Raw genomic sequence first — 24,794 nt, 5'->3', positions numbered from 1 at the left:
GTTATAATTTTTACTCTAATATAAGTAACAAAACTGTTTTAAGCATAAGTTGGTAATAATATATTAATTTCAACACAATGATATTTAAAATTATGATAACAACATGTTGTTTAATTGGTTTAGATGATTTTGTATATAGTTTGAACATACAATAATAATAATGAATAGTAAAAGCAAATATTATTCGTCAAAATATAATTGTCCAGTTACCGTCCAAAAGCAAATGGTGAATTATTGGTGTTACTAAAACTAAATGTGGATGGAACAGTAGCTTGATCAAATTTAAAACCTGAAACATAACATAATTTAAATTAATTTTGTAAATACAGGAAATGATAATATATGTGATATGATTTCCTGTATTATTACTTATGAGTAATTATCTATAAATTCTAAAATATTAAATATGTTCTATACCCCTTTAATTAATACAGCAAAATTTAACAGATAATATTGTAAAAAAAAAGTATATGATAATGATTGAATATTGTTATAAACTAGCTAAACGATCGTTAAATCATATCATTTAATTAATTATTAGTAATATTCTAAAGAAATAAAGAAATATATTAATTAGAAGATTTAAAAGGTGTCAAGTTAATTACTATCAATTTTAATTTCAACATTAAGTCAAACTATTAATATAAAGTAAAGCAAAATATATATAAATGTATAATAGTGTAATACTTTTATATCAGTCTTTATCATATATATCATTAATATATTTTGAACTTCTAATAAAAAAAAGATAATTGTGTAAATAATTCTAGCATCCTTACTTATTAAAAGCTAGGTAAAACTAGTCTAGTAAAAAGCACTTTTAACTTTAAATAGGTTCATTAAAAACTAACATATCTAAAAAAATCTTATGCTTAATTATTGAAAAGTTATTAACTTTTAACATTAATTATAGATAAACCCAATCTAAATGCTACTACTAAAATAAAATTTAGTGTTGTACAGGATATAACACATGATGTGGTGTCTTTCAGGGGATTGCAAAATTCTTTAATTACAATGAAAATATACCAATTTATTGTCAATCATACCGATGAATCTAGAGTGCAATTATACTTTTGAAAACTGATTTAAATTTTGTATTATGTTTACTTGAGATCGATCAGTTAACTTTTCAAATTTTATTCCTCAACTCCTCCAAATTTGGCTTGAACATTTAAAAATGTGGCCTGATCGATCTCAAGTATATATATATATTAATTACTTAAAATCAGTTTTCAGATGTTTGATCGGTTGTTTAGTTGGGTTCATCATCTAAAGTACTTACATACAAATTAGCATACATCATTTTCTAGTCACCCTTGCGACACTGTTGGGATGAATTGAATGTGCATGTGCTGCATGCAAAAGAGTTTCACTACATCTAACTAACCTATTCTATAATTTTTCGCTTTTGCTTACAACAATTTAAAATAACCATTTCAATGAATAATAGTATATTATTGTTATATTATTAGCAACATTATATAACAATGGGTATGTTATTCTTGCTTATTAAAAACACATAATTAAATAATTGTTCTCAAAATTTTCACCCGTTTTGTTCCTTACCAGATATGGTGTCACTAACACTAACGGTCATTTACTATGCACACATTTCTAAGCTTGCACACTAACACTAATATTATTGGCCGTACTGAACTCCATAAAAACTGTCTGTTTATAATACCCTTAATATTGATTGTACGAAAAGCGAGTTTAATTTTTAGTACTATTATAAATAGTATTTGTGATTTTATGATGTATACTTCATAGTAAAAAAACTCAATTATGAAGTTTTTTGGCTACATTTACAAGTTACATAATTTAATTACATCTGACATTAAAATTAAAAATAATGCTCAGAAATTGTAATTTAAAAAAAAATACCAGTTTAGTAATATGAGATAAAGATAATTTAAACACTACCTGCTAGTTTTTCTTTCTTTTTGTTTTCAACTTCAGCACGACGCTGTTCTGCTAAGACCATCAATTCATTTATAGACTTCTGTTGATCACTATTTAAATGGTTAGTGAGTGCTAGGTACCAGGCTGGATCGTTTTGTTGAATGCTTAACAATACAGTTTTAAATAAGATGTATACATCAATTGATTCGTCAACATTATTATGGTCATCTAGTGGCGTTGTATATACTTCAAGCACTGTCTCTTCAGGTGGTTCGTATTCATCATCATCATCATCACTATCACTGTCCTCATCAGCATTTTCAGAATTCTACACGTAAGTTAACAGAAAAAACTATAGTATAAACTAATTTTTTTTTTTTCACAGGTTAAAATACAACATACATTTGTGATATATAAAGGTTGTCTCTTATTACTTGCATAAGCTAAAGTTTCATCAATTTCATCTTCATCGGAATTGAGTTCTAAAATTAAAAATCAGTTAACAATAATTTTACAATGATTAGTAAACTTTTTTAACTTGCCATTATCAGTATCTATTTCTTCTTCATCAGTAGTTTCATCGTCTTGTTGATTTTCTCTATCTAAATGTGATATTTTAAGTTATATAATATTTTTTAAATAAGTTTGTTATCTTTATTTATGTTCGTCTATTTGTATAACAAATACTATATTAAACAATAATATGAACAACATATATCTACAAAAAATATCACCATTAAAATAAATTTACTTAATATACTTAACTTTAACAACATGGTTTAAATTAGGTATAACGCCTTTAAAACATGGTTAAATTTTTCTTTAAGTGTTACAATAACAATTAGAACATTTTATTTAAGAAAAAGAATACATCTATTTGATCATGCATGGTATAATAAATAAGAATTTTTAATAAACACGATTGTTAGTGAGCACACTTAAAATATAGTATTTTTTTCTTTAAGCTAGCGACGTTTATTGAGTTAGTTAAGGTAAGTTAAATTATATTCAGATCAAATATTTAATCAAAAATCATATCTTAAATTAAAACTATGTGACATTAATATCCACACAGTTAGCAGTGAAAATTAATTGTTAAATTTTGTTATCCAAACAAACAAACATTATTTTTAAATAAAAATGTTTTTTTTTTTTTTATTACTCGACTAAATAGATTACTCCTTATCCTAATTTAAGAACAAATAAACTTAATTTAAATAATTTTTCAATTTAATTATATGAAATTTTATTGAAAAAATCACTTTAAAGAAATAATATTTTGCGAGTAGTTAAACCGTTAAAATATAAATGGGTGATAATTCAGATTTTAAGGTGATATATTAATTAAATATTAAATTTGAGTTCTTTTTTTTTTTTTTTAACAAGTTTAACCAATAAAATAGTATGTCAAAGGTGATACTTACTTGAATATGCACGGTTAAGTCCATCAAACAGCATGAGCATTGAAGGGACAATTTGAGTAGCATGTTCATTAACAGCAATAGGTCGATTTGGAGATAATGCCATTAGTGTGAGCAAACCCATAACACATAACTTACGATCATGAATTCTATATATACAAAACACAAAATTATAAAAACTAAAATTAGACACTTATTAGTTTTAAACCAACCCAAAAAAGCAATCTGTATCTTGTAACCATTGTCGAATAAAATGGACAGAAATAGATTCATTTGTAGACATGGACATTTGTAGTTTATCTAGCGTTTCAAATAATAAATGTGGATTATAATAAATAGCAGCTACAATCACTTGAAGACACATAGCTCGTAATTCGGATGATTTAATTTCTCTAACAAGTCGCTGCAAAACTAACTCAACAATGGATGGTATACACTAAAAAAATTATATTGAAAATAATGTAAGTTTGTTTAGCTTAATATATATTTAAATTAAGTTATTAATTACATGATCAATTCGTCCTTTACATTGCAAAATTATAACCTCTAATAATTTTCCAGCATGACATTCAGCTTCTTCGCCAGATTCTGATGACAAAACCTAAAATTATATGATATATTTAATGTTTAAGTTATAATAATGTTAATGTATAATTACAATTTTACACATGTTAAATATAATTAACATTAAATTTTCATTTGAGATTAAACTCTCCATTCCAACAGTAACATAGTTGTGAAGACAAGGCATCATATCCACAAAATAATCAATTCCATCATTTTGAAAAACCTATACAAACAATTAAATTATTAATAAAAAGAAAATTATAAATTGAAAAAAAAACATATTCCAAATTTACAATGAATTTAAATGTAAGACAAAGTAAATTTTAATCAATCACAAAATTAAAAATTATGTATATGTATTGCTTCTATATCTCAATAACTCACTTTAAATTAATAAATAACTTACCCTATAAATTATTTCTAAAACACCCCACATGTTATTTGATACTTCTATGCTAGTTAAGTCACTTACTAAATTTAAAGCTTCTTCATAGTATTCTAAAACAAAAACAATTAGATTAAATAAGTTATATTTTGTGCTTGTCATATATTTATTTACCAATACCAGAATCAGGCGCATTAAAAATATTGACTATAACTTCCAATACAATTGGTTCAAGGGCTGCTAAAGTTTGTGGTTGCTCATCATTCACACTCAATATGGTTTCTATACAACTTAAAATACTCATACCAGTAATTTCTTTTTTGTCATTCATATCTTCTGACTGAAGAACTTGAAGGAAGGTTTTTGCCTAAAAAATAAATAATTGTCTTATATTGAACTAGGCTAATTTATTTTTATCATTTAAGTCTCTTAGAATATAAAAATTGAATTGTAAATTAATTATACTTTAAAATGTATATAATAAACTTTATTTTTATCTCAATTGAAATAGAATATACGAAGTGATTCGTCATCAGAATTCAAGAAATGGTCTATGAATCGTTATAAACAAAATGAACAAGTGTATTTAATATTTTAATAATTTAATTACATGTTAATGTTTAATTTAGAAATCTATTGCAATTTAGAGTTATTTAAAATACAAAGATGAACTTTAACTTTTAGTTTTACAAATGAGGAAATATTAAAATAATAATGATAAATAAATAAAATACAAACCAAATTCTGACAAATTTCATACATAATCGGAGCAAGTGTATCATAATAGGTTGCAATAACTTTTTGCACTACACTAGTAATATCATCATTCTCAGTTTGTTGCAGCACTTTCAATAATTCAAGTGTAATTTCTTTAATCTGCAGAAAAGACAGCAGCATTAAAAACCTACTTAAAATAAACAATTTTTATGAAATATTCATACCCTAGGCTCTAGAAGTTGCTCAACTTTGTTTTCAGCTATTAATAATGCTTGAATTGCTAATCCAGCTTGAACTTTAACTGGAAGTTCTTTATCAGTTAACAAAGCGTTACTAGTAAATGTTGCTAAATGCTCCCAAATAGTGTCATTATTAATTTTAACTTCACAAATGTGTTGTATAAACCAAGAAGCCTAATTAAAAAGAAAATAATAAATAATTATCCAATATACAATATATTAATAAGAATATAAATACATACTCTTGCTCTTAAATGTCCATGTGGACTTTGAAAAACTGGAAATACATGTTGATATAGCATATCACATACTTGATCTTTGTAATAATCTTTTTTGAATATGACATCAGCTAATGATCCAAGCTATGAAACAATCACAATACAAAAATTACCTCATTTTTCACAGTTAAAAAAAAAGAAAAAGAAATTGTATTTACCATATGAAGTGCACCATCTTTCTGAGATGGAGTAGCAGAATCTGAAGTTATAACACCAACAATAAATTGAACTGCCTTAGGTAATATGTCTTTACGTTTTTTACATGCTGAATGTAACATCGTTTGACCAGCCATTACAGGAGATATTAAATCCTCAAAAATATCTATTATAAAATGATAATATATAAATATTGTAAGTTTATATAAATAAATTTTAAACATTAAAAAGTTTACCAAATTTCTGAGAAATATATTCTTGAGGATCACTTTCCCACAATTCTTGATCATTAATTGAATGACTCATGAGTGGAAATATTACATCTTGAATAATTGCATCCATATGTGGTTTTATCATTTTCCAGGTGTGTCCAATACTAACACTAGGTGACAAAATTAAATAATAATAAATATACTTTTCATTAATTACTACTATGTAAATCTTTTATTGATATGTTGTTTAAATTGAAAATAACAGTTATTAAGCTAGGAACTATCAATTACCACTGGTTCAAATAGTGCAAACACATTTGCATGACTCTAGGAGGGATGTAGATTTTGTTTCGGTATTGATCTAAGACTCTTAAAATTATATCTATAAATCCAGTAGAAAAAGTCTTAACAAAAAATACAGCAAATTGCTGATAATCTTGAGAAACACTGCCAGGACTTCCATACCTTAAATTTATAAATTTAGAATTAGGCAATGAAATCTTATTTGTAACTACATAATATATATTTACCTCTCGAAAATTCTATACATAGTATGGAATGCCCATTTTTTAATTTTCCACCAAGGTAATTGATCTACATCATGTTCTAAACGACTCACTTCTTCTGGTATTGGATTACAAGCTATAATACTTAACAATTCCATCCATTTAGTAAAGGAAGTTCTTTCCATTAGATCAGGACTTAATGTGAACTGTTAAATAAATTGTATATTTAAGTAGCAAAATATATTTGATTAGGTCATGAAGTTATTCTCTTACTTGAATAAGTTTGAAATAACTTTTAATCACAGTTTTCTGCAATTCAACCGATTCAGCAGTGTGATTACTAACTATATGAATCATTACATTGTATATAGATGGTAGTAATACTTTGACTGCAGCATGTACAGGCGATTTATCTGCCTTATGATATTCAAAAGCTCTTATTAAAGCTGAAAACCCGATTATACCACCCATCCAACAAGATGAATTATCACTTTTTAAATAAGCATCAATCCTTTCAACAAAATCAGTCCAACGTCCAGGAAAATCATGTTTCAACATGGTTACCAAACTAACAGTTAGCTGTGTCCTAAAATTGATATATTTATGATTATAAAATAAGTTAATTTAAGTAGAAAATTTAACATCATTATTACCGCAATAATTCAGGTACTTGAACTATAACTTCTAAAATCGAATTTCTCACTAATATTCGATCTTGTTCATGAATTGTAAATCTATTTGGTTCATCCTCACGAGTTGCCCAACTTTGGTATATAAAATTTTTCAGATATATAGCACCTTTAATTTATTTAATGTTTATGCATGAATGAATACGGTCATAATTTTTTATGTATAGTATTTTTGGTATATTGTTTAATACTAAAATAAGTATTGGTATGATATACCAAGATATATTAATTTTCTTTAATTTGTAGTTTAATAAAGAAAGGAAAACATAGTATATAAAACCATAACCAATATAATTATGATTTTATGAATATTATAGTTTATTATACAATACTAGTACCAATTTGAATACCGTTCACACTAATTTACTTAAGTCACATTTCTTACCTGCTTGTCTTGTAGACATTTCCATATCATTAGAAGCAACAATTTGTAGTAGGGTTGGACCAAATCCAGCAATTTTATGTATCTATAAATAAGTTAATAAAGTTAGGTAGGTACGTAATATTAATTTCTTGGGTAAACCTTATTTCTAGATAGATTTTTGAAATTAGCTATAGTTTATGCTATAAATATAAAATCAACAGATAAAAAACTATATAATGAAAATATTGTGGAAATCAATTAACATAAATTTGATATCAACAGGTAGATTCAAAGGTAGAAAGCGATAAGTAGGTATATATATTTAACTATAAATTGTTTATATTTTTAATAAGCTAAGGGATGTAGATTGTTTTAACAACAACCAATTTAATGATAAGGTTGTATAGACTATTTATTTTTAAACACATATAAATTATTTTGATTGCTGTATCTGTTCATATAATGCAAGATATGCAATTGGTTATAAAGAGTGCATATTATATTAACGTCGGGTAGGATCAAATTTATGAATTACATATAACACGTTGACAGACAAGATATTTAACACATTGAGTTTATTTTTTTGTTTCCGTTTTCCTCTAATCATTCTATTCTACCTCTTAACAAATTGCTCTTTATAATTAAACGCCCTTGCAAAAACGATGATATAACTACACATGGTGGCAATAATGCTATAGTGAACAAAAAAAACGACCAGCATTTCGATTAAGTTTGAATGAAAAAAAATCCCCTCGCTCGTGTATAATTTATAACACACACACACGATTGCGAAAAACGTGGCTGACGACGGGATCGTGAATCGTGAACTCGGTTTTCGGTTTTGGCGGGCGAATCCGCTGACAAACGTTTTTAACAACCCTGATTCAGACGGACATACTCTTTTACCCTTTGGCTAACAACTCAAATGAGAAAAATTTTAACGATATAAAAAAAATACGTCACCAGACCCAATGAAATACTCATGTCATAATTAGTGCGATAAATCGCATAACCTTCAACAGTGTGCATGACGCATGTGGGTATACTATTATTATTATGGGTGCACGGGCCGGTCGGGGCAGCAAAAAAGCATGCTTACACGCTGAAGCTGTTCCTCGGCATCACTCCTTTGTGGATGGTTGAGCGTGTTAACCAGCAAGTTCACGAGTTTATCGAAGTCCATTGCGACAGTGACGGTGATACTGCAGCTTTGAGCAACGGCGGCGGAGTCGTTTCCGAGTTCCGACTAACCGGGTACGTTGTTAAGATGCGCACACGTAGCAAACTAAATCGGTATTCGGCTATCGGTAAGAGTATGCGCGCGCGGTGCGTGTGTGCGTGAGGCTACGGTAGCGATGTGACTCGAGGGCCAAGGCGGCGACGAATCAGTTCGAACAAATCACGTGACGACAAAAATCGCATTCCATTTTCTTGATCAACCCGACAACCGCCATAATGGAAATCCTTTTTGTTTAGTTTTTTTATCAGCAGTGCTTCCTAAAACTTGAAGAAAACGGGAAATAAATCGAGCATAGAGTCGGTTAAGGGATCTTACGTGCACCGTTCTACGGCTACACTGTAAGAAGGTGATCTCGGCTAGCGATATTATCACCTTGTGGTTTGCACATATGTTTTATCTTTTAAGACTTTAAGTACCTACATAGTTCATATTATATAGCGGAATACATATATTTTGATTTGGCTCGTCCCCGAAGCCCGAATCGTTATTCAATTTTTTGCGGTCATTGAGCCAGGCTTTTTTTTCGCTGCTACTAGACCTTCTCATTCATAAAAGCTATCACCATGAGTTACTGGAGGGCCGCTGGATTGAAGTAATGATATTTACCTATTTAAATCTATGTAATTGGGAAATGTGGTATGGTGTACGTTTTTTATAGGCGTCGGTCCTTAGATCGATCGATCTAACAGGACGCGTTTTCTAAACCTTTCAATGTTAATGACAAAATTAATCGTTTTATCCTTAAGCTTTATAATTTTAAATTTTGACCTATATAATTATTTTTATGCTTGTGTATATAGGTCTGCTTTATTTAATTATCTGCTTTCTAACTGATTATCTGAGTAAAAGTTCAACATATAATTATTGTTCAATCTGTTATGTGAACCATCAGACATGAAACAAATTGATTATTTGTATACTTAATTTATAAATTTGTTGCATTGAATTGGAAAAAAAATCATTTGTCAAATGTTGTTTTCATTATTTTGAACTTTTAACATATTCATAATTTTATTTTTTTGGTTGATTTTAGCTATGTTAATTATTCCAACATTGCTGCAAAAGTTGTAAGGAGGGTGTTGAAGCCAGAACTCCAAGCTAATGCAAGCAAACGTGATGAAACACATGTAAAATTCACCCCATGGGTTAAGGGAAAGCCATCCAGTAAGTATCAATTTAAATTTATTTACTGATTTTAAATGTCGTCTGAGATGAAAAATAAGTTAAGTTTCAGACTCTTCAGAAAATTAAATTTTTATTTTTAAACTTATGTATTTATGTGTATTACATTTGATATAAATTACTTACAACATAAATACTCTTAAGTGCAAATAAATGTATATTTTAAAATATAATGCCCAACAATTGAGTATCATTATGATCAACTATTATAAAATCATTATGATATTTAGGATTAAAAATTTGATAAGTCCAATTTTATAATCTATTTACATTACATAATAACTAAAATGGTTTTCCAAACTTCTACTTAAATTCTGGATAGTCTTTTTTTGACAAATTTATCTACCGGCAATAGATGTTTAACCAAAAAAGAGTGCCATAATTTTGCAGATTTTTATTCATGCTATTAAAATCTTTAAAAATGCACATATTATAGTAGATTCCTGTTATAAAATATTACTTTAAATTCATTATCATTTATACAGTAAAAACTATTTTTAGAAATCACTTATTATATAAGATAAATACAAGTGTAGTATAGCAGTTTCTTAATATTTTAAACTTTATATACAATTGCAATATTTCAGATGAAAAAGCTTGAACTTATATAAATTAAACGATTGAAAAGTTGTTATACATTTTTAGTAAGTTATGGTGTGTTTATAATTTAGAGAGTGTCAATTTTTGCATGGTTGATTGTTCCAAAATATACTAATAAATTAAAGAAATGGATTTGTATGACATTAATGTAGTTATTAGTTGTTATGTATATACTATATACTATATAATGATTATGAAAAACAATACTTTTTTTTTTAATTGTCTGTTATGCTTAATATAAACATATTAAATAGTTTTTTTATACAAATTTTAAGTTGAATAATTATTTTTAAGTTTATTATAGTTAACCAATATTATGATATATATTAAATATATTTAACAAGTCTGTGGAACCCCTAAACATAGATATAAGATGTAATAGTTGTATTTTGTTTATTATTTTTTTTTCAAAACCTCCTTAAATATTTTATGATAATTACAATAATATTTTTGTATTAAAGTAAAAAACATCAATTAATTAATGACAAAAAAAAAAAACATTTATTTTTGAACTAAAATTTCTAAAATTGTTTTTATATAATAACATAAATACCTTTTTATTTTTTATTTTTGTATACTAATAAGTAATAAACCATTTCACAATGAATTAATATTTTGTATAAAACGAAATGAACTGAATATTTTATTTTATTTTTTAGTTATTGATTGCTTCATTTTTTTATATTAATTAGCGTGTAATAATAATTTTAAAATATTTGATTTTTAATTTTACCTATATGTGTGTAAAAAATTATAAAAGTATCTAATTCATTTATTTATTTATTTTTAGAGCCTGGCCAATAGTCGATTTAACAAAAATGACACATTCAAATTAAGAGTAAAATTTATTGTAATATGTTGTTTTAGTACATGTTACAATAACCCAATGTAACTTATTTAATAAACAAACATACATATTATTTTATTTCAGTTGTAATTATTTATAATTATAAGCATTCATTGCAAATTAATTTTTTTCCATGTAGTAAAGCTGAAAAAGCCTTTTTTAAAAATAAAAATGTAAGAATATAAAATATTTAAATTGTGTTATGTTTATTCATTTATTATTATAATCATCTTTTTCATTAAAATTTATGATTATATTTGTTAACCAAAATTATTGATTTGAGTGATTTATTTTTTAACAATTATTAAATCTATTTTTTAAACTATTATATTAAAATAAGAAGTGGGAACTGGTCTATCGATATACATTATAAATTACTAAAAATAATAATATTTATTCAAGCTGGAGTTAACAGATAATTCTTCTGATTATCTAGTCCATTAAATTATTGTTTTTATAATTTAAAATTGTATTTTTAACTTTGTAGCATTCCATATTAAATTATTTTTAATAATAATAAGATAAGATTTTTAACTTATGATTGAAATGTGTGTTGCGGCTCGATTATTAAGTCGTATTAGCCTATATTGTCGATACAACCAGTTATTTTGTATGTTTAAATAAACAAAACTTTATTAGGTACTTGAAATTAACATTGTTATAAGTCACTTATAACCCATATGTCGTTATGACCGTCGTCATTATAGATGGTAACAACTTTATATTAATATATTATCTAGCATATTTGGGACAACTGTGCGTCAGTATATATTACGAGATAGCCACCAAACTTGTATCTCAATTTGGCAACACACAGCTATGATAACTAGTAATATACTGAAGAATTCAATCATTCTACTTAATTAATATTCAAAAATATAAAAATTTGCCTGTAGCAAAGATTTATTCGACAGGTATACAAATATCAAACAAAAGTAATAGTAGATGAATTTATAATAAACTAAATTATAAACTATTGTCTTTTATTTTGGGTTACTGCCCATTTAAATGTAAATATATTTCAATTCAAAAATAAACCATTAAATTATATATGTGATAAAACTATAGTTACAAATTTGGCAACATCAATAAATATTTCCTTAAATAAATATAACAATAAGTTAATAAACTAAAAACTGTCTTGAATTTTTAATTAATTTAAAATTTTATTGTTTCGATTTAAGAGTACCATCATCATTTAATAAATGATCATTGACACATCTTGGACCGCTACCTAATTTAGTGACCATGATATACTTTAACAGATCTTTATCTTTGGGTTTAAATCCAAATGGTTTTACCTAAAACAAATAACAAAATTGCAGTTAAACAAATCAAAAATATTATAATACATTGAATCACAAACTTCATAAGGTAATGTTGACACAATTCCTCGTAAATATGAAGAATTAGGTTGTTCTGATGGAAAAACATTTACCAATTCCGACATAAACAAATTCAGATCATTTTGCTGAATAAACAAAAAAGCATTTGGACCAGCATCAAATGTATAAGAAACCTAAAATAGTAAAAAAAAACCATTAAAGTATATTTAAAAATAAGTATGATAAAGTTTAACGATGAAAATATACTTTAATTTTGCCAACAGCTTTATTATAATCATGAACAAAAGATATAATATCATGTGATACTTGATTTAAATAAACACAAGGAGGATATGTATCTAAACAAACTGCATGGAATTGATTACTATCTCGCATTGTAATTTCAGCAAATTTTTCAAAATTTTTATCTGTAATGGCCTAAAACAAAAATTATAACTTTTATAAATCTGTGATACAGTGTTTCAAAAACAATTATACTTGAATGATTCCTTTTGTTCTTTCGGGTACACACTTTTGAACTCTATATTTAAGTAATTCACTTGTTTCTACTGCTTGTTTCATTCCCACAGTACTACTAGTTTTTTTTTGAGAATCATTTACCTAATCAAAAATAATAATTATTATAATTCAAAAAAGCATGCTCAAGTGGGTACCACTCTGCTGTACACAAGGTGTCTTATGGATCACTATTATATATAGGAGTATTCAATGTGAATCCAATGACAGGTATCATTGTATTCAAAAAACTATTCTGAACGGAGATGATTTGTCAATCTAGGATATATATTTTAAATTAGGCGATGAAAAAGGTGGTTTCTGTTTTAATGACCTGAATACCTCAAAATTAAAACTTGTACAAAAAATGCCAATTTAAACAACTGGAGTATGTTTTAAGTTTCTACGACTAGTAATTGTTGGATAATAACAAATATTTAAAATCGTAATTGCTCAGCGATTTTGTAAAAAAATTAAAATTCAGATGTTATTAATAACATTTTTCCCTATAATGACACTTCTAGTTTTCTCTATAGCTATTAAAAGGAAAACTTAGTGTTGAATTTTTTATTCTTGGACATAAATACAAAAAAAAAAAATAATGAATTTTTAGGTATAAAATTACTTGCAAATGTTTCCTGATTTTGTAAAAATTTGTATTTTAAAAGCTAATAAAAAAATTGTGACAAACAATTTTTGGTTTTTTTTTTTAACTACAATAAGAAAAACTTATAGCAAACTTTGTATTACATTTTTAAGTATTTTTATCGACATTTCAATAAAAATACTTAGGATTGAAAATTTCAGTTGTCTATAGATACCTTAAAAAAAGCCATATTTTGAACCAATATAAATATCTGGTGAACACTTTAAGTGATTAGTTTACAGTGATTGATTTTTGAGTTACAACTATTCAAAAAAATATATTTTACCGAAAACTGGTTTTGCGTAAAGATTTCCGTTTTTCCATCACTTTTTTTTGTTTTTCCCGATATTTTTAAACCACTGGAAACATCTTACTTTTGACCTTTATAATGTACCAAGGATATTCACTTTACCATCATAAACCACTCCTAGTTTTAAATTGAAGCATTATTTTGACAAGTTATGTTGTACACACACAAAAAAAAATCACACATCATTGTAAAATCAATACATTCATCACACCGTTCAGAATCTAAAAGGAGTATAATATATTAAATGAATGTACTACATTAATAAAGTGATACTAAATATTGAATCTATGATATACCATTGAATTTAAAAAAACTGTATTGTGTAAAGTAAGGTTAAAACTAAATTTACTTCTAGATTTTAATTTTCTACCAATTGATAGGAAGGTAAATTTGTAAGTATAACTATAGTTTATTATTAAAAAAAAATAAAATACAGCAAAATCAATATTTTCAATTTCACTTAGAATGTAAGACAACATTATTGTAAACCAAAATTTTAACCTTTAATCGCAGTATAGTTAATATTAATAGACATAAAAATCTATTTTACCACTAGTATGATAATTCTCATTTCTGGCCAATGTGTATCTGCAGCAATTTGAATTGCAGTAGAATCTGAACCAAGCTCATCAATACCACCCTTCCAATGAACAAATCCTCCATAAATACTTCTACATGCACTTCCACTACCTTGTCTTGCTATAGATGGTAGATCTTCATCAAGTAAGCCAAAAGCATTAGCTAATGTGTATACTGTTAAGAATATTTTCAAAAAAAAAAGTTAAAAAATAATTATATCTTTAAATATTCAATTGCTCCAATTTAAGAAAATTTACAAACCAAGACATGCATAACCAGCTGCTGATGAAGCTAGTCCTGCTGCAGTAGGGAAATTATTTTCAGAACAAACCCTTATATTCCATTTTGATTCTTGACTATTTTCACCTTTTCGTATTTTGATTAAATTTCTTACTAAAAATATATATATATATATAAATATACACACACTTATTTTGAATTATGTTTTTATACGATTGATCAAAAAGTTTTTAAATAATATATAATATATATATACATATTATGTTTTCAAATAATTTTTGTATTAATAGTAGAAACGAAATTCATAAATTTAGAATACAGAGAGCTAAATTTTTAAAAATAATGTACTTCCATAGATTTAATGGTACAATGGTACAACATAATATTTTAAATAAAAAAATTTAAAGAATTTAAAAAAATAAATGAAACAAATTTTTAAGAAAAACTAAAAATAGTTCTATAAAACGTATGAAATAAATGTAAATTAATATAAAATATAAAACAAAAAAATCAATAAATACATTTTTAATTTTTTTGTATTTAAATAACACAAATTTAAAGTCTTACTTAAATGAAAGCACTTTTTCAGACGTTCGTTTGTTTCAATGGACATAATCCTGTAATTTAATAATAATTTAGGCCGTTAAGAGTATACATAAATAAAATATTTTATTGAATTAAACATAATACAATAAATTATGAAAATAAATGATACTTTACAGTATTTCAAATTCATATTTTGATAATATTTAAATATTATAATTTACATATAATTTATAAAATCAATCATATTCATAATCCCAATTAAATTTAGATATAATAAATTCAACAGCTCTAGTGCAGTATACTTAATTACTTTAATTATATAAATAACGACCAATTAATGTTTATAAATAATTAATAAATATTAATTGCTAGTCTCCCATATTTTTTTTTAAAGAAAAAGCAATTCAATTAGGTATTTAATACAAAAAACTATTAAATGTTTCCCATAATTAATTAAATATATACAACTAATGATTCAATTTTAACTATTAATATCATTTAATTGCAATTGAATGGACACATATTAATAGATGAAAATAATATAATCCGTACCTCATAAGTTATTAAATTACATCAATTAAATAGTTTCTGTTAGTTATACACATTAATATTTATTTATATATAAATACAACAGTACAATGTACAAATATATTATATAATTTATTATTAAATAATAGTAAATCATAAAATATTACTGAAATAAATACATTTAGATTAATGCAAATATTTAAACATATTATTTTAAATTATGTAAGGTAGATAACATTTTACATAATGATTAATCACATCATTCAATATATTACTTAAACTAAATACAATCATTAATAGAGTTAATTAATGTAAATGATAGGGAAAATGTAAGTAAATATTATTTTATTGAAAAGATTTTATAATATTATGTAATACTAAAAAATAACTGATAATTAAATTAACTGTTTTCAGTTCAGAAAAATATAAATAAAATAAAATATCATCAAAATAATCAAAATATAGTGATTAAACAAATGGAAATATAGTAAATCAAATAATATAAATGCTTATATAAAAGCATAATAATACCAAGGATAATACCCTATTCACTATTGTTATGTTAATTATACTTCACAATATACTATCAAATACATATTTACAATAAATAAGATAATATATTATAGTAGTCAAAGGGCCTATTTATAAACTAAACAAATCTTATAGGTGAATCTAGAACTATAGCGGATTTATGTCATTTAAATTATCCATTGTTACTCAATACGTCAATGTCCTCAATTTGTAAATTAGTACAACCACTTTAAAGAATAATAAAAAAAATTGAGTCACTTACTGCCCATTAAGCCAAACACTGTCTTCATCTATAAAAGGTCCTGCAATAACTGATGTTTTAGCATGCATCTGTAAAAATAAAAAATAGATTATTTAATGAAATTCAAAAATGTTTAGAGTAGAAGATATGGGTCCTTTTCTTCTTTGTTTATTTAGGTGTTGCTAAAAAAAACAATTTTCATAAATTATAAACACAATTTTGAAGTCAATTAAGACAATATTACAAAATTAAACGTATTTTCTAATCACCTATTGAAAAATATTTATTTTGCAACACATATTTTTAAATACTGACTATATCTATTTTAAAGTTATTGGTGAAATGGGCAAGAGCAAAAATTGTTAAAAAAATATAATTAATTTAAAAATAAATGTCTATATACAGATAAAGGATGATATGATAATTTGAAACATTTCTTTTAAAGGCTCAGTAAATTAGAAAAAATAACAGTTCTATAGTTATTAAGGGATTATAAAAATATAATCAGAATGCCAGATAAGTACTAGTGTTTAATAGAAACTCACTTGATCACAGTCTAACGTCAGACTGACTGAATCGTTCAGAGGCAATATCAAATGTTCGTCTCTTTTGCCCCCTGGAAATAGGAAAACAAACAAAATAATAAATATAATATTCAAGCAGGATCGAATTTGTAATGAGGAAAAGCGCGGGAACTCACAGTATTTTATGGTGGCTATGTTGACGGGTGCTACACATGTCACGACTTTATCCATGACAATTCAAATGGAATGACGAACGAAGACGAAAAGGAGTTCTTCAGGCGTCCGGCGTAGCCACGAAAATGTTAGAAAACTTGGTAAATTATGTATCGTGAATACGCCACGTTGCTGTTCGTTCCGAACGTCGACGGAGCGCTAGACAATAGAGCGACGATCGAGTAACAACTAACGGTCAAGCATGCCGGTCCGGTCGTACTTATACTACGAAATACCAGTTCGGTGACCGAGTTGTGGTGGCGAGGTGAGAACTCGGTGCATGGTGGTAAACCATTAACCGTGTAAATTGACTATTGAGATTTGAGGATTGCAGTTGTCACTCACTCATTCACTCCATCGTCCTCAGTTCCACACTCCACACTCCTGTTTTCGACTCTGCTTCACGAAAACATGGTAGGGGACGGTCGGGTTCAGTCGTGCGCAAATTTCGCTAGTAGGAAAACACGACGACCGGCGAACCAATGGCCGAGGGTTGGCCGGTCTCGGCGATTCGGGCGATTGACCTTGAATTAGTCGCGACGAGGCACACACATGGTAACAACTTACTACTGGCTCACGATTTATTATCATCGAGTAAATACTCTTTGTTTACGTCACCTTCACACTATGATTATGTGATGCGTGCGCGCCGCCCGGGTGGCTGATAATAACATCAGTCATCAGCTGAAACTTTGAGTCTTGTTTTTTTTTTTTACTGTAGGAAGTTTTTTTCCTCTGTTATTGTTATTTTAACGATGAATCACTAACCGTACTTATAATATATTATTTAATCTTTTTTCTATGATATATATACATATATATTATATGCTTAAGTTGTGTCTATGAAACGTACTAAACATTAAACAATTATCTCGATAGTAGTCGATACATAGTGCGTAATGTTGTACTATATACAAACGCACACGTACATACAATATTACACGTAAACCAGATACACACACTCACACGCGCGCGCGATTTATCGTTTTCCGCATTTAATAATATGTATTTTTATTGTTGTTGACGTAAATAATATTGAACACGCACACATACGAGCGGGCGGGCGCGCGCGCGGTCGGTTAGCACTCTGTAAAGTTAATGGCGCACTTGACTTTAGTCGGTTCCAACGGCGTCAACAATGTTTTATGATTTGAACCGGAGCAATCGCTGCTCGTTGCGCGAGAATAGAATTCAATAATATTTTGACTATAGATAATCGTCGCATAGTGCCGTGCATCGGAGTCCGACGATCGTCCACACGACTATCCGACGGACAAACAATAATAATACCGACGATTTAACAATTAGCAACGATAATAAAAGTGACAATTTTTTGAATTTTATTTTACGTATCTCCTACTCCCACCGTTGTCGTCGATTTTGTCGTCGTTGTTTTCATGGGTGCGTTCCACTGTAAATCGTGTCATAACGGCGAGAATGTGACGAACATGTTTGGTCAGCACGGCACGAACGGCAGCGAACGGAGACGGTTCATATTTGGCAGGCGTCGTAGCCGCAGTGGTTCGGTCAGACAGACCGATTCGCTTGTGCTTCAGACGTTGAGCATCATCAAAAACTTGGGACTAATCGAGAAGTAAGCATTTCCGGTGTAAGATAGGTTTGTGTTAAGCAATAATGTGTTGCTTATATCTATAGATTTTCTCACCACAAACTACCTGATTATACTATATCGATATATTAGTTTCTAATTATTATTTTAGATTCTGTAGGTATATGAATTTATAGTAAATTCTGAAAAACCATTAATCAATTTTAACTTTTAGGTAGGTACCTACTTCATAATATCTATTTGTTTTATTCTTAAGTACCTACCTACAACAATTTGAAGATTGTCTTACAATTAAAATAAATAATAAAAAATTTACATGTGTACCTATCTGGGTATATAATAATTTAACCTTATGTCTTATATACTAGTTACAAAAAAAGCTGGGATAATCTCTGTATGACAACACTTATAATTGTATTCATATGAATATATTTACATAATAATTTTATACTAGGTATGTTTTAAGAATATTTTTTGTTACATCAATGAAAATATATAGGAAAAAGATCTTTTACAAACACACAAGCTATATCTAGCTCAACAAAATAGAATATAAAAACAATAAGAACTAGATAGACAGACTAATATAAAATATTTACATAAAAAAGATGTTTATTGTTTAAAAAAACCAATGACTTCAACTAAAAAATTAAAAACCTAAATACATAATTAGATTTATGGTCTGCAAGCTTTAGCTTAATTTTTAGAGTATAGTAAGTACCTACCTTTGAATCAATTTTTTTATTTAAAATTTAAATAATGTATAATAAAATTACCAATGAATTATCCTACAAAAATCTGATAAAATTGTATACCTAATATTACTTCATTTAAAGTATTTGGTATAGTAATACATTAATACCTATAAGACTCCAAAAAAGCTCATCTATCAAATGTATGTTTAATTTAAAGTGCCCTTTGATAACAATACAATTTCATAAAAAGTTCTTTTTATGTAGGTAGGAAACCATTATATTAACCTTATATTAAATTAATTTTTTCTTGCAATATTAATTTCAATAAATATATCCATTCCATTTAGCTACAAAAAATAAATAGCTTTTTATTCTGTAATTATTACAGAATATAGATTGCATAATATAGAACAGGTTTGCTCAACCGTTGGGCTGAATCCAGCCCAAGACCATTGTATACAAATTAGAAAATTATATAGATATAAAATAAAAATAAAAATTATAGTTAAAAAAAAAAAATATTATTTTAATAAGCTTTTAAGAATCACATTATTATATTGCACAATTTTTTTATAAAATTGAGTATCGAAAAATGCACATAAAAAAAAAAAGTATATATGACCCACAATATAAGTTTTTAGTGTGTATTACATAGGTACCTACTTACCTAACTGTTTTATAAATTATTCTAATCCTTATATTAAAAATATGTTATATACTTAAATTGATTAATTATTATCACCTATTTCATGTATCTAGTTTATTAATATTTATACATGTTTTAATTGCTGAAAGTAAGTTTTTAATAAAAATGTTAATTGACTTAAATATGTATATAACCATAGACATACTAAGTATTTAACTTATATTATGAGTTATAATCAACATTTTACTAATGGAATGTTGAATATTAGCCTGGTTACTAGCTATAAAACGATACGATTAGCTTGTTTTTTAATCACATTTCATGGCATTTAATGAGATTAAAACTAAATCTGTTTCAAATGTAATTCAAATATTATATATATATATATATATTCAGCTATAATTTTAAAATATTTTCAGTTAAATCATTAGTTAGTTTTTTTTTATTTAAAACATGTTTTTTTTTGTTTTTCTTTTAATTCAAACATTAATTTACCTACTATCTGAAGTGTATTTTTAATTATGTTAAAATATTTAATGTCTTGATAAATTATAAAATAATAATTTAAATGCTTTAAAACATTAAAAAGCTTCATATATAGTATACTTATTAGAAAAATTAGGATTTAGTTAGCATCTAAAATCAGTTTATAACAAAACTTATTCTTATAAATGTAATCAATATTGTCATAAATAATCAAAAATTCTAAACTATTTACATCATAGCACAAATATCAACTCAACACCTGTTGTTTTACTAATTAAGTACTATTTTCAAAAACTTATCCTAAAAAAATGTTAGTTAATTAGTTGTTTTAACTGTGAGTTCACTCAAACATATAAAAAAATTTAAATAACTTGGTTGTGTAAATTTTTTTTTTTAAATTTCTGATTAAATTGTTTTGATTGTATTTACCTAATATTTGTTATCTTCAATAACCTTCCAATTAGGCAACTAATGGTTTATTTCTTGACTTTTTTGAAAGAAAAAAAAACTAGGTACTGTAAAAGGAAGAAGGCAAAAGGCATTTTTCTATTCTAATTTATTATTTGAGACTACTAATTTTTATTTATCTTACAACTATCAAATTACTTTTAAAATAAAATAAAATAAAATAAAATAAAATAGAAAAATGGTTTAAACTTGATTAAATTTATATCAAAAATATGCCTATTAGATTATTATTTAGCCATATTTTATTTTATAGTGGTACTGAAGCTCCAGAAGCATTGCGAAAGTTACATTGGGTTGCCGATGATGGCGATGGTTGGATTCAAGTGGTATTGTCTATGATTCATGTCATTCCTCTTGATGATCCACTAAGTCCAGCTCTAATAACTGTTATTCTTGACGATTGCCCTCTACCTGACAAAGTAAAAAAAATATTAACACAATAATCTGATTTAGATAATATAATTTGTTAATTATATACTTTGTTTTTTTTAGGACACTGTAATGAAATTATCACAAATGTTAGATTTGTCAAATAAAACTCCTAAACGTAAAACAGTTGACCAACATCGTAACATTTGTGTAATATTAGGTATACTTGCTGACAAGTTACCTGGACCTTTAAGTATTGCCTTACTAACTAAAGATACATTGACTTATCTTTTCAATAACATGGTGAGAAATACTAAAAAACATCAATATTACATATTATATAATGTATACAAAAAAAATTGTTGAATATTTAGTGAAAATTATTTTCAGGATTTGCAAGTACATCCATCAATTATATTATTTTCATTAATTGCACTTGAAAAATTTGCACAAATAAGTAAGTGATTCTATTCTTACTGTTTCTGTCATTTATAAATCTTCGATATTTATTTATAGGAGAAAACAGATTTACAATTGAAACTTTTATGAAGACTGGACCTTTGGCTATGTTGTCAATATTTGAAAGGTTGACAGGTTCTGATCAACCATTTTATGCTCAAGTTGGGTTTTGTGCTGAATGGCTACTAGATAACATATGTAAAATTCTGATATATTTATATTTATTTTAATGAAATAATATTTTATGATGATTTTTAATTAGTTGTGGATGATCAAAGGACATTGTCATATTTAAATATTTCTATGGAAGGCGTGAATGCTATATTAAATCAAGAAGATGCTAGCGAGTATTTAAAACTGGGTCCTTCTGGTTTAGAAGTATAAGCAATTCTTTAAATAACTATATATATATCTAAACAACCTCTTAAATTATTTTTAAACTAAACTAGGCTAGATGTGATGCTTGTAGTTTTGAAAGTGTTCGCTGTACATTCCAAATCAACAAAGGCACTTGGTACTATGAAGTAACAATATTAACTTCTGGTGTTATGCAAATTGGATGGTCAACTAGAAATTCAAAATTTATTAATCATGTAAATATTTTTCTTTCATCATATCTATTATCAAATTAATATTAATAAATCATTTTAGGAAGGTTATGGTATAGGTGATGATGAATATTCAGTAGCCTATGATGGTTGCAGACAACTAGTATGGCATGGTGCCCGATGCACAAGTTGTGTATCTGGAAGGCCATGGCGAGAGGGTGACACAGTTGGTTGCTTATTACAAGTGGAGAACCCATCTCCAACTGCAACATTCTACCTCAATGGTCAAATTGTAGCATTCAATGATAAAATATTTCAATATGCAAAGTATGAGGATAACTCTTCCTTACATTATATGTGTTTAAAAATAAATGTTTAACATATTTAAATTATTGAACAAATATAGGTCAGAGTTTTATGCAGCTGCCAGTTTTATGACATTTCAGCAAAGTCGGTTTAACTTTGGTAGCAAACCATTCAAATATCCACCTAAAGGCGTTAAGTTTAGTATCATGAATGATCATGGAACATTGGACGAAAAAGAAAAAACAATCTTACCAAAGTATTTAAATAAAAAAATTATCATAGAAATAAATGTTAATTATTTGTTTTTTTTTTTTTTTTAGACAAATGAGGCTAGGATTATTAGGCTTGTTAGGCAAGCAGATAGCTGATGAAGATTCATGTACAATTTGTTTTGACCATAAAGCTGATGTTATGTTATACCCTTGTAAACATGAGTAAGTACTTGACATTTACAACTGTATACTATGTTTAAGTTGATTTTTCTTTTGGAAATTTTAGTATTACCTATTTCGTATTCATTTTAATCATATATTCTTAGATTGTTTGTAAGTAAAAAGTTTGTTTTTCTTACTAGTTTTACAAATTCAAAAGAATCAATCTAATTTTGGGATGCATTATTATTGGTTTGTCTGATATTTCTACGTCCATATTAGGTGTACTGACAATTTGCTTTTGTTATAATATAATTTATTTTATTATTTAGGACTAAAAAATATAGATCATGGAATATTTAAAAACTATTTACTAAGAGTAATTAGTCTTAAGTAATAATTTATTGCCAGTTAAATTTTTTATTTTATTGAACATATTTAAAATTGAGCTTAACTGTTATTTTTATATACACTGTTTATTAGTGTCACTGAGTGACATCTTATTTACTTATTTTAAAAAGTATTGAATTAAAAAAAAAAAATCAATTAAGTATATTATATAAAAAAAACAAATTGGCCTGCTTACTGTCCAGAAAAATTTTAAAGTTTGTTAAGGTTGGATGTATAAAGAATAAAATATCAGCATTTTAAAGGTAACCCCTTTATTTTGTTTTCAAAATAAAAATGTCCAATTAACTTAATATTATAATATTCTTTTACAAGTATGATTTTCATTTTAAATAAAACAATATTTATCTGCTATTGCATATCTAAGATAATATTTTACTGTAAAAGTGCAGACAGCTATTATCTCTTTATTTATTTTGAATGTTTTCTTTATTTCAGAGGTTATTGTGGAAACTGTGCACAGCAACTTACACTTTGTCCAGTTTGTCGTCAATTAATCGACAGGTTTCAGGGAAGCATTCCTACATCAGCCACAGCAATAGCCCTAGTCAGTTAATCTTAATGTGATCTCTTCCATTTTTTTTTTTTTTACAAATTATTATATATGGTTATGTATATTTACACAGGGTGTTACATTCATTGTTTTCCTATTTTCTCATTTTACTAACACAGAAACATGGAAAACAATAAGGATAACCTTGTGTACATTACATACAACATTCTTTTATATTAAGTCTATAAATGTGTACATTAAACAAATAATGTCTTATAAAATTACATTCTTTCAAAAATTATTGAATTAATATTTTTCCTTATTTTAATAATTTGCAATTTTTAGTTAAGCTGTTAAATCTTTGGTTTATAATTAATCTTATGTAGCTGTTAATATAAAACTAAGTATAATAAAAGGAAAAAAACCTTTCAGTAGGAACATGGATTGGTTAATAATAAAAACATTAAA

The 24,794-nt window shown here is 26.3% G+C and overlaps 4 protein-coding genes across 7 annotated transcripts; 2 read left to right on the top strand and 2 right to left on the bottom strand.

Annotated features, from left to right (window-relative positions):
- Window positions 1–36: 36 nt before the first annotated feature.
- Window positions 37–8,885, bottom strand: LOC114121231 (importin-7). Of its 2 annotated transcripts, none has more exons than XM_027983469.2 (21): window positions 8,539–8,885; window positions 7,461–7,542; window positions 7,040–7,184; window positions 6,660–6,972; window positions 6,411–6,592; window positions 6,172–6,345; window positions 5,905–6,050; window positions 5,671–5,834; window positions 5,477–5,596; window positions 5,220–5,408; window positions 5,017–5,154; window positions 4,453–4,645; window positions 4,300–4,391; window positions 3,985–4,116; window positions 3,835–3,927; window positions 3,539–3,762; window positions 3,330–3,475; window positions 2,448–2,507; window positions 2,308–2,387; window positions 1,927–2,233; window positions 37–289 (listed from the first exon to the last, which is right to left on the bottom strand). In XM_027983469.2, the coding sequence occupies exons 1-21, from the start codon at window positions 8,620–8,622 to the stop codon at window positions 207–209; spliced, it is 3,147 nt and encodes a 1,048-aa protein (XP_027839270.2). In that variant the 5' UTR covers window positions 8,623–8,885; the 3' UTR covers window positions 37–206. The 2 variants fall into 2 exon arrangements, with proteins under 2 accessions (XP_027839270.2, XP_027839271.2); XM_027983470.2 differs by having other exon boundaries at window positions 4,459–4,645.
- A 197-nt stretch (window positions 8,886–9,082) lies between these two features.
- Window positions 9,083–11,386, top strand: LOC114121239 (protein stunted-like). Of its 3 annotated transcripts, none has more exons than XR_007605387.1 (4): window positions 9,089–9,271; window positions 9,713–9,843; window positions 10,449–10,515; window positions 11,252–11,386. XR_007605387.1 is itself a non-coding variant. In XM_050204927.1 (4 exons), exons 1-3 carry the CDS (start codon window positions 9,243–9,245, stop codon window positions 10,460–10,462), a joined length of 174 nt encoding a protein of 57 aa, XP_050060884.1. In that variant the 5' UTR covers window positions 9,092–9,242; the 3' UTR covers window positions 10,463–10,505; window positions 11,252–11,386. The 3 variants fall into 3 exon arrangements, 2 of the variants coding, with proteins under 2 accessions (XP_027839279.1, XP_050060884.1); XM_050204927.1 differs by having other exon boundaries at window positions 9,092–9,271; window positions 10,449–10,505; XM_027983478.2 differs by lacking the exon at window positions 10,449–10,515 and having other exon boundaries at window positions 9,083–9,271.
- Window positions 11,387–12,243: 857 nt separating this feature from the next.
- On the bottom strand, window positions 12,244–18,052 carry LOC114121236 (diphosphomevalonate decarboxylase). Its single transcript, XM_027983476.2, has 10 exons — window positions 17,471–18,052; window positions 17,316–17,386; window positions 16,792–16,859; window positions 15,492–15,541; window positions 14,946–15,077; window positions 14,656–14,858; window positions 13,132–13,254; window positions 12,901–13,071; window positions 12,675–12,827; window positions 12,244–12,609 (listed from the first exon to the last, which is right to left on the bottom strand). Exons 1-10 carry the CDS (start codon window positions 17,523–17,525, stop codon window positions 12,475–12,477), a joined length of 1,161 nt encoding a protein of 386 aa, XP_027839277.2. The 5' UTR covers window positions 17,526–18,052; the 3' UTR covers window positions 12,244–12,474.
- Window positions 18,053–18,254: 202 nt separating this feature from the next.
- LOC114121234 (RING finger and SPRY domain-containing protein 1-like) lies at window positions 18,255–24,627 on the top strand. The gene is made up of 11 exons (XM_027983474.2): window positions 18,255–19,101; window positions 21,626–21,791; window positions 21,865–22,044; window positions 22,132–22,198; window positions 22,258–22,398; window positions 22,463–22,578; window positions 22,650–22,793; window positions 22,852–23,075; window positions 23,155–23,310; window positions 23,375–23,488; window positions 24,272–24,627. The coding sequence occupies exons 1-11, from the start codon at window positions 18,905–18,907 to the stop codon at window positions 24,387–24,389; spliced, it is 1,623 nt and encodes a 540-aa protein (XP_027839275.1). The 5' UTR covers window positions 18,255–18,904; the 3' UTR covers window positions 24,390–24,627.
- The last annotated feature ends 167 nt before the right edge of the window (window positions 24,628–24,794 follow it).

Source organism: Aphis gossypii, chromosome 3, assembly GCF_020184175.1.
Source record: "Aphis gossypii isolate Hap1 chromosome 3, ASM2018417v2, whole genome shotgun sequence".
Classification (NCBI taxonomy): Eukaryota; Metazoa; Arthropoda; class Insecta; order Hemiptera; family Aphididae; genus Aphis; species Aphis gossypii.
Note: the sequence above shows the minus strand (reverse complement) of the source record. Positions and strands in the feature narration are given on the sequence as shown.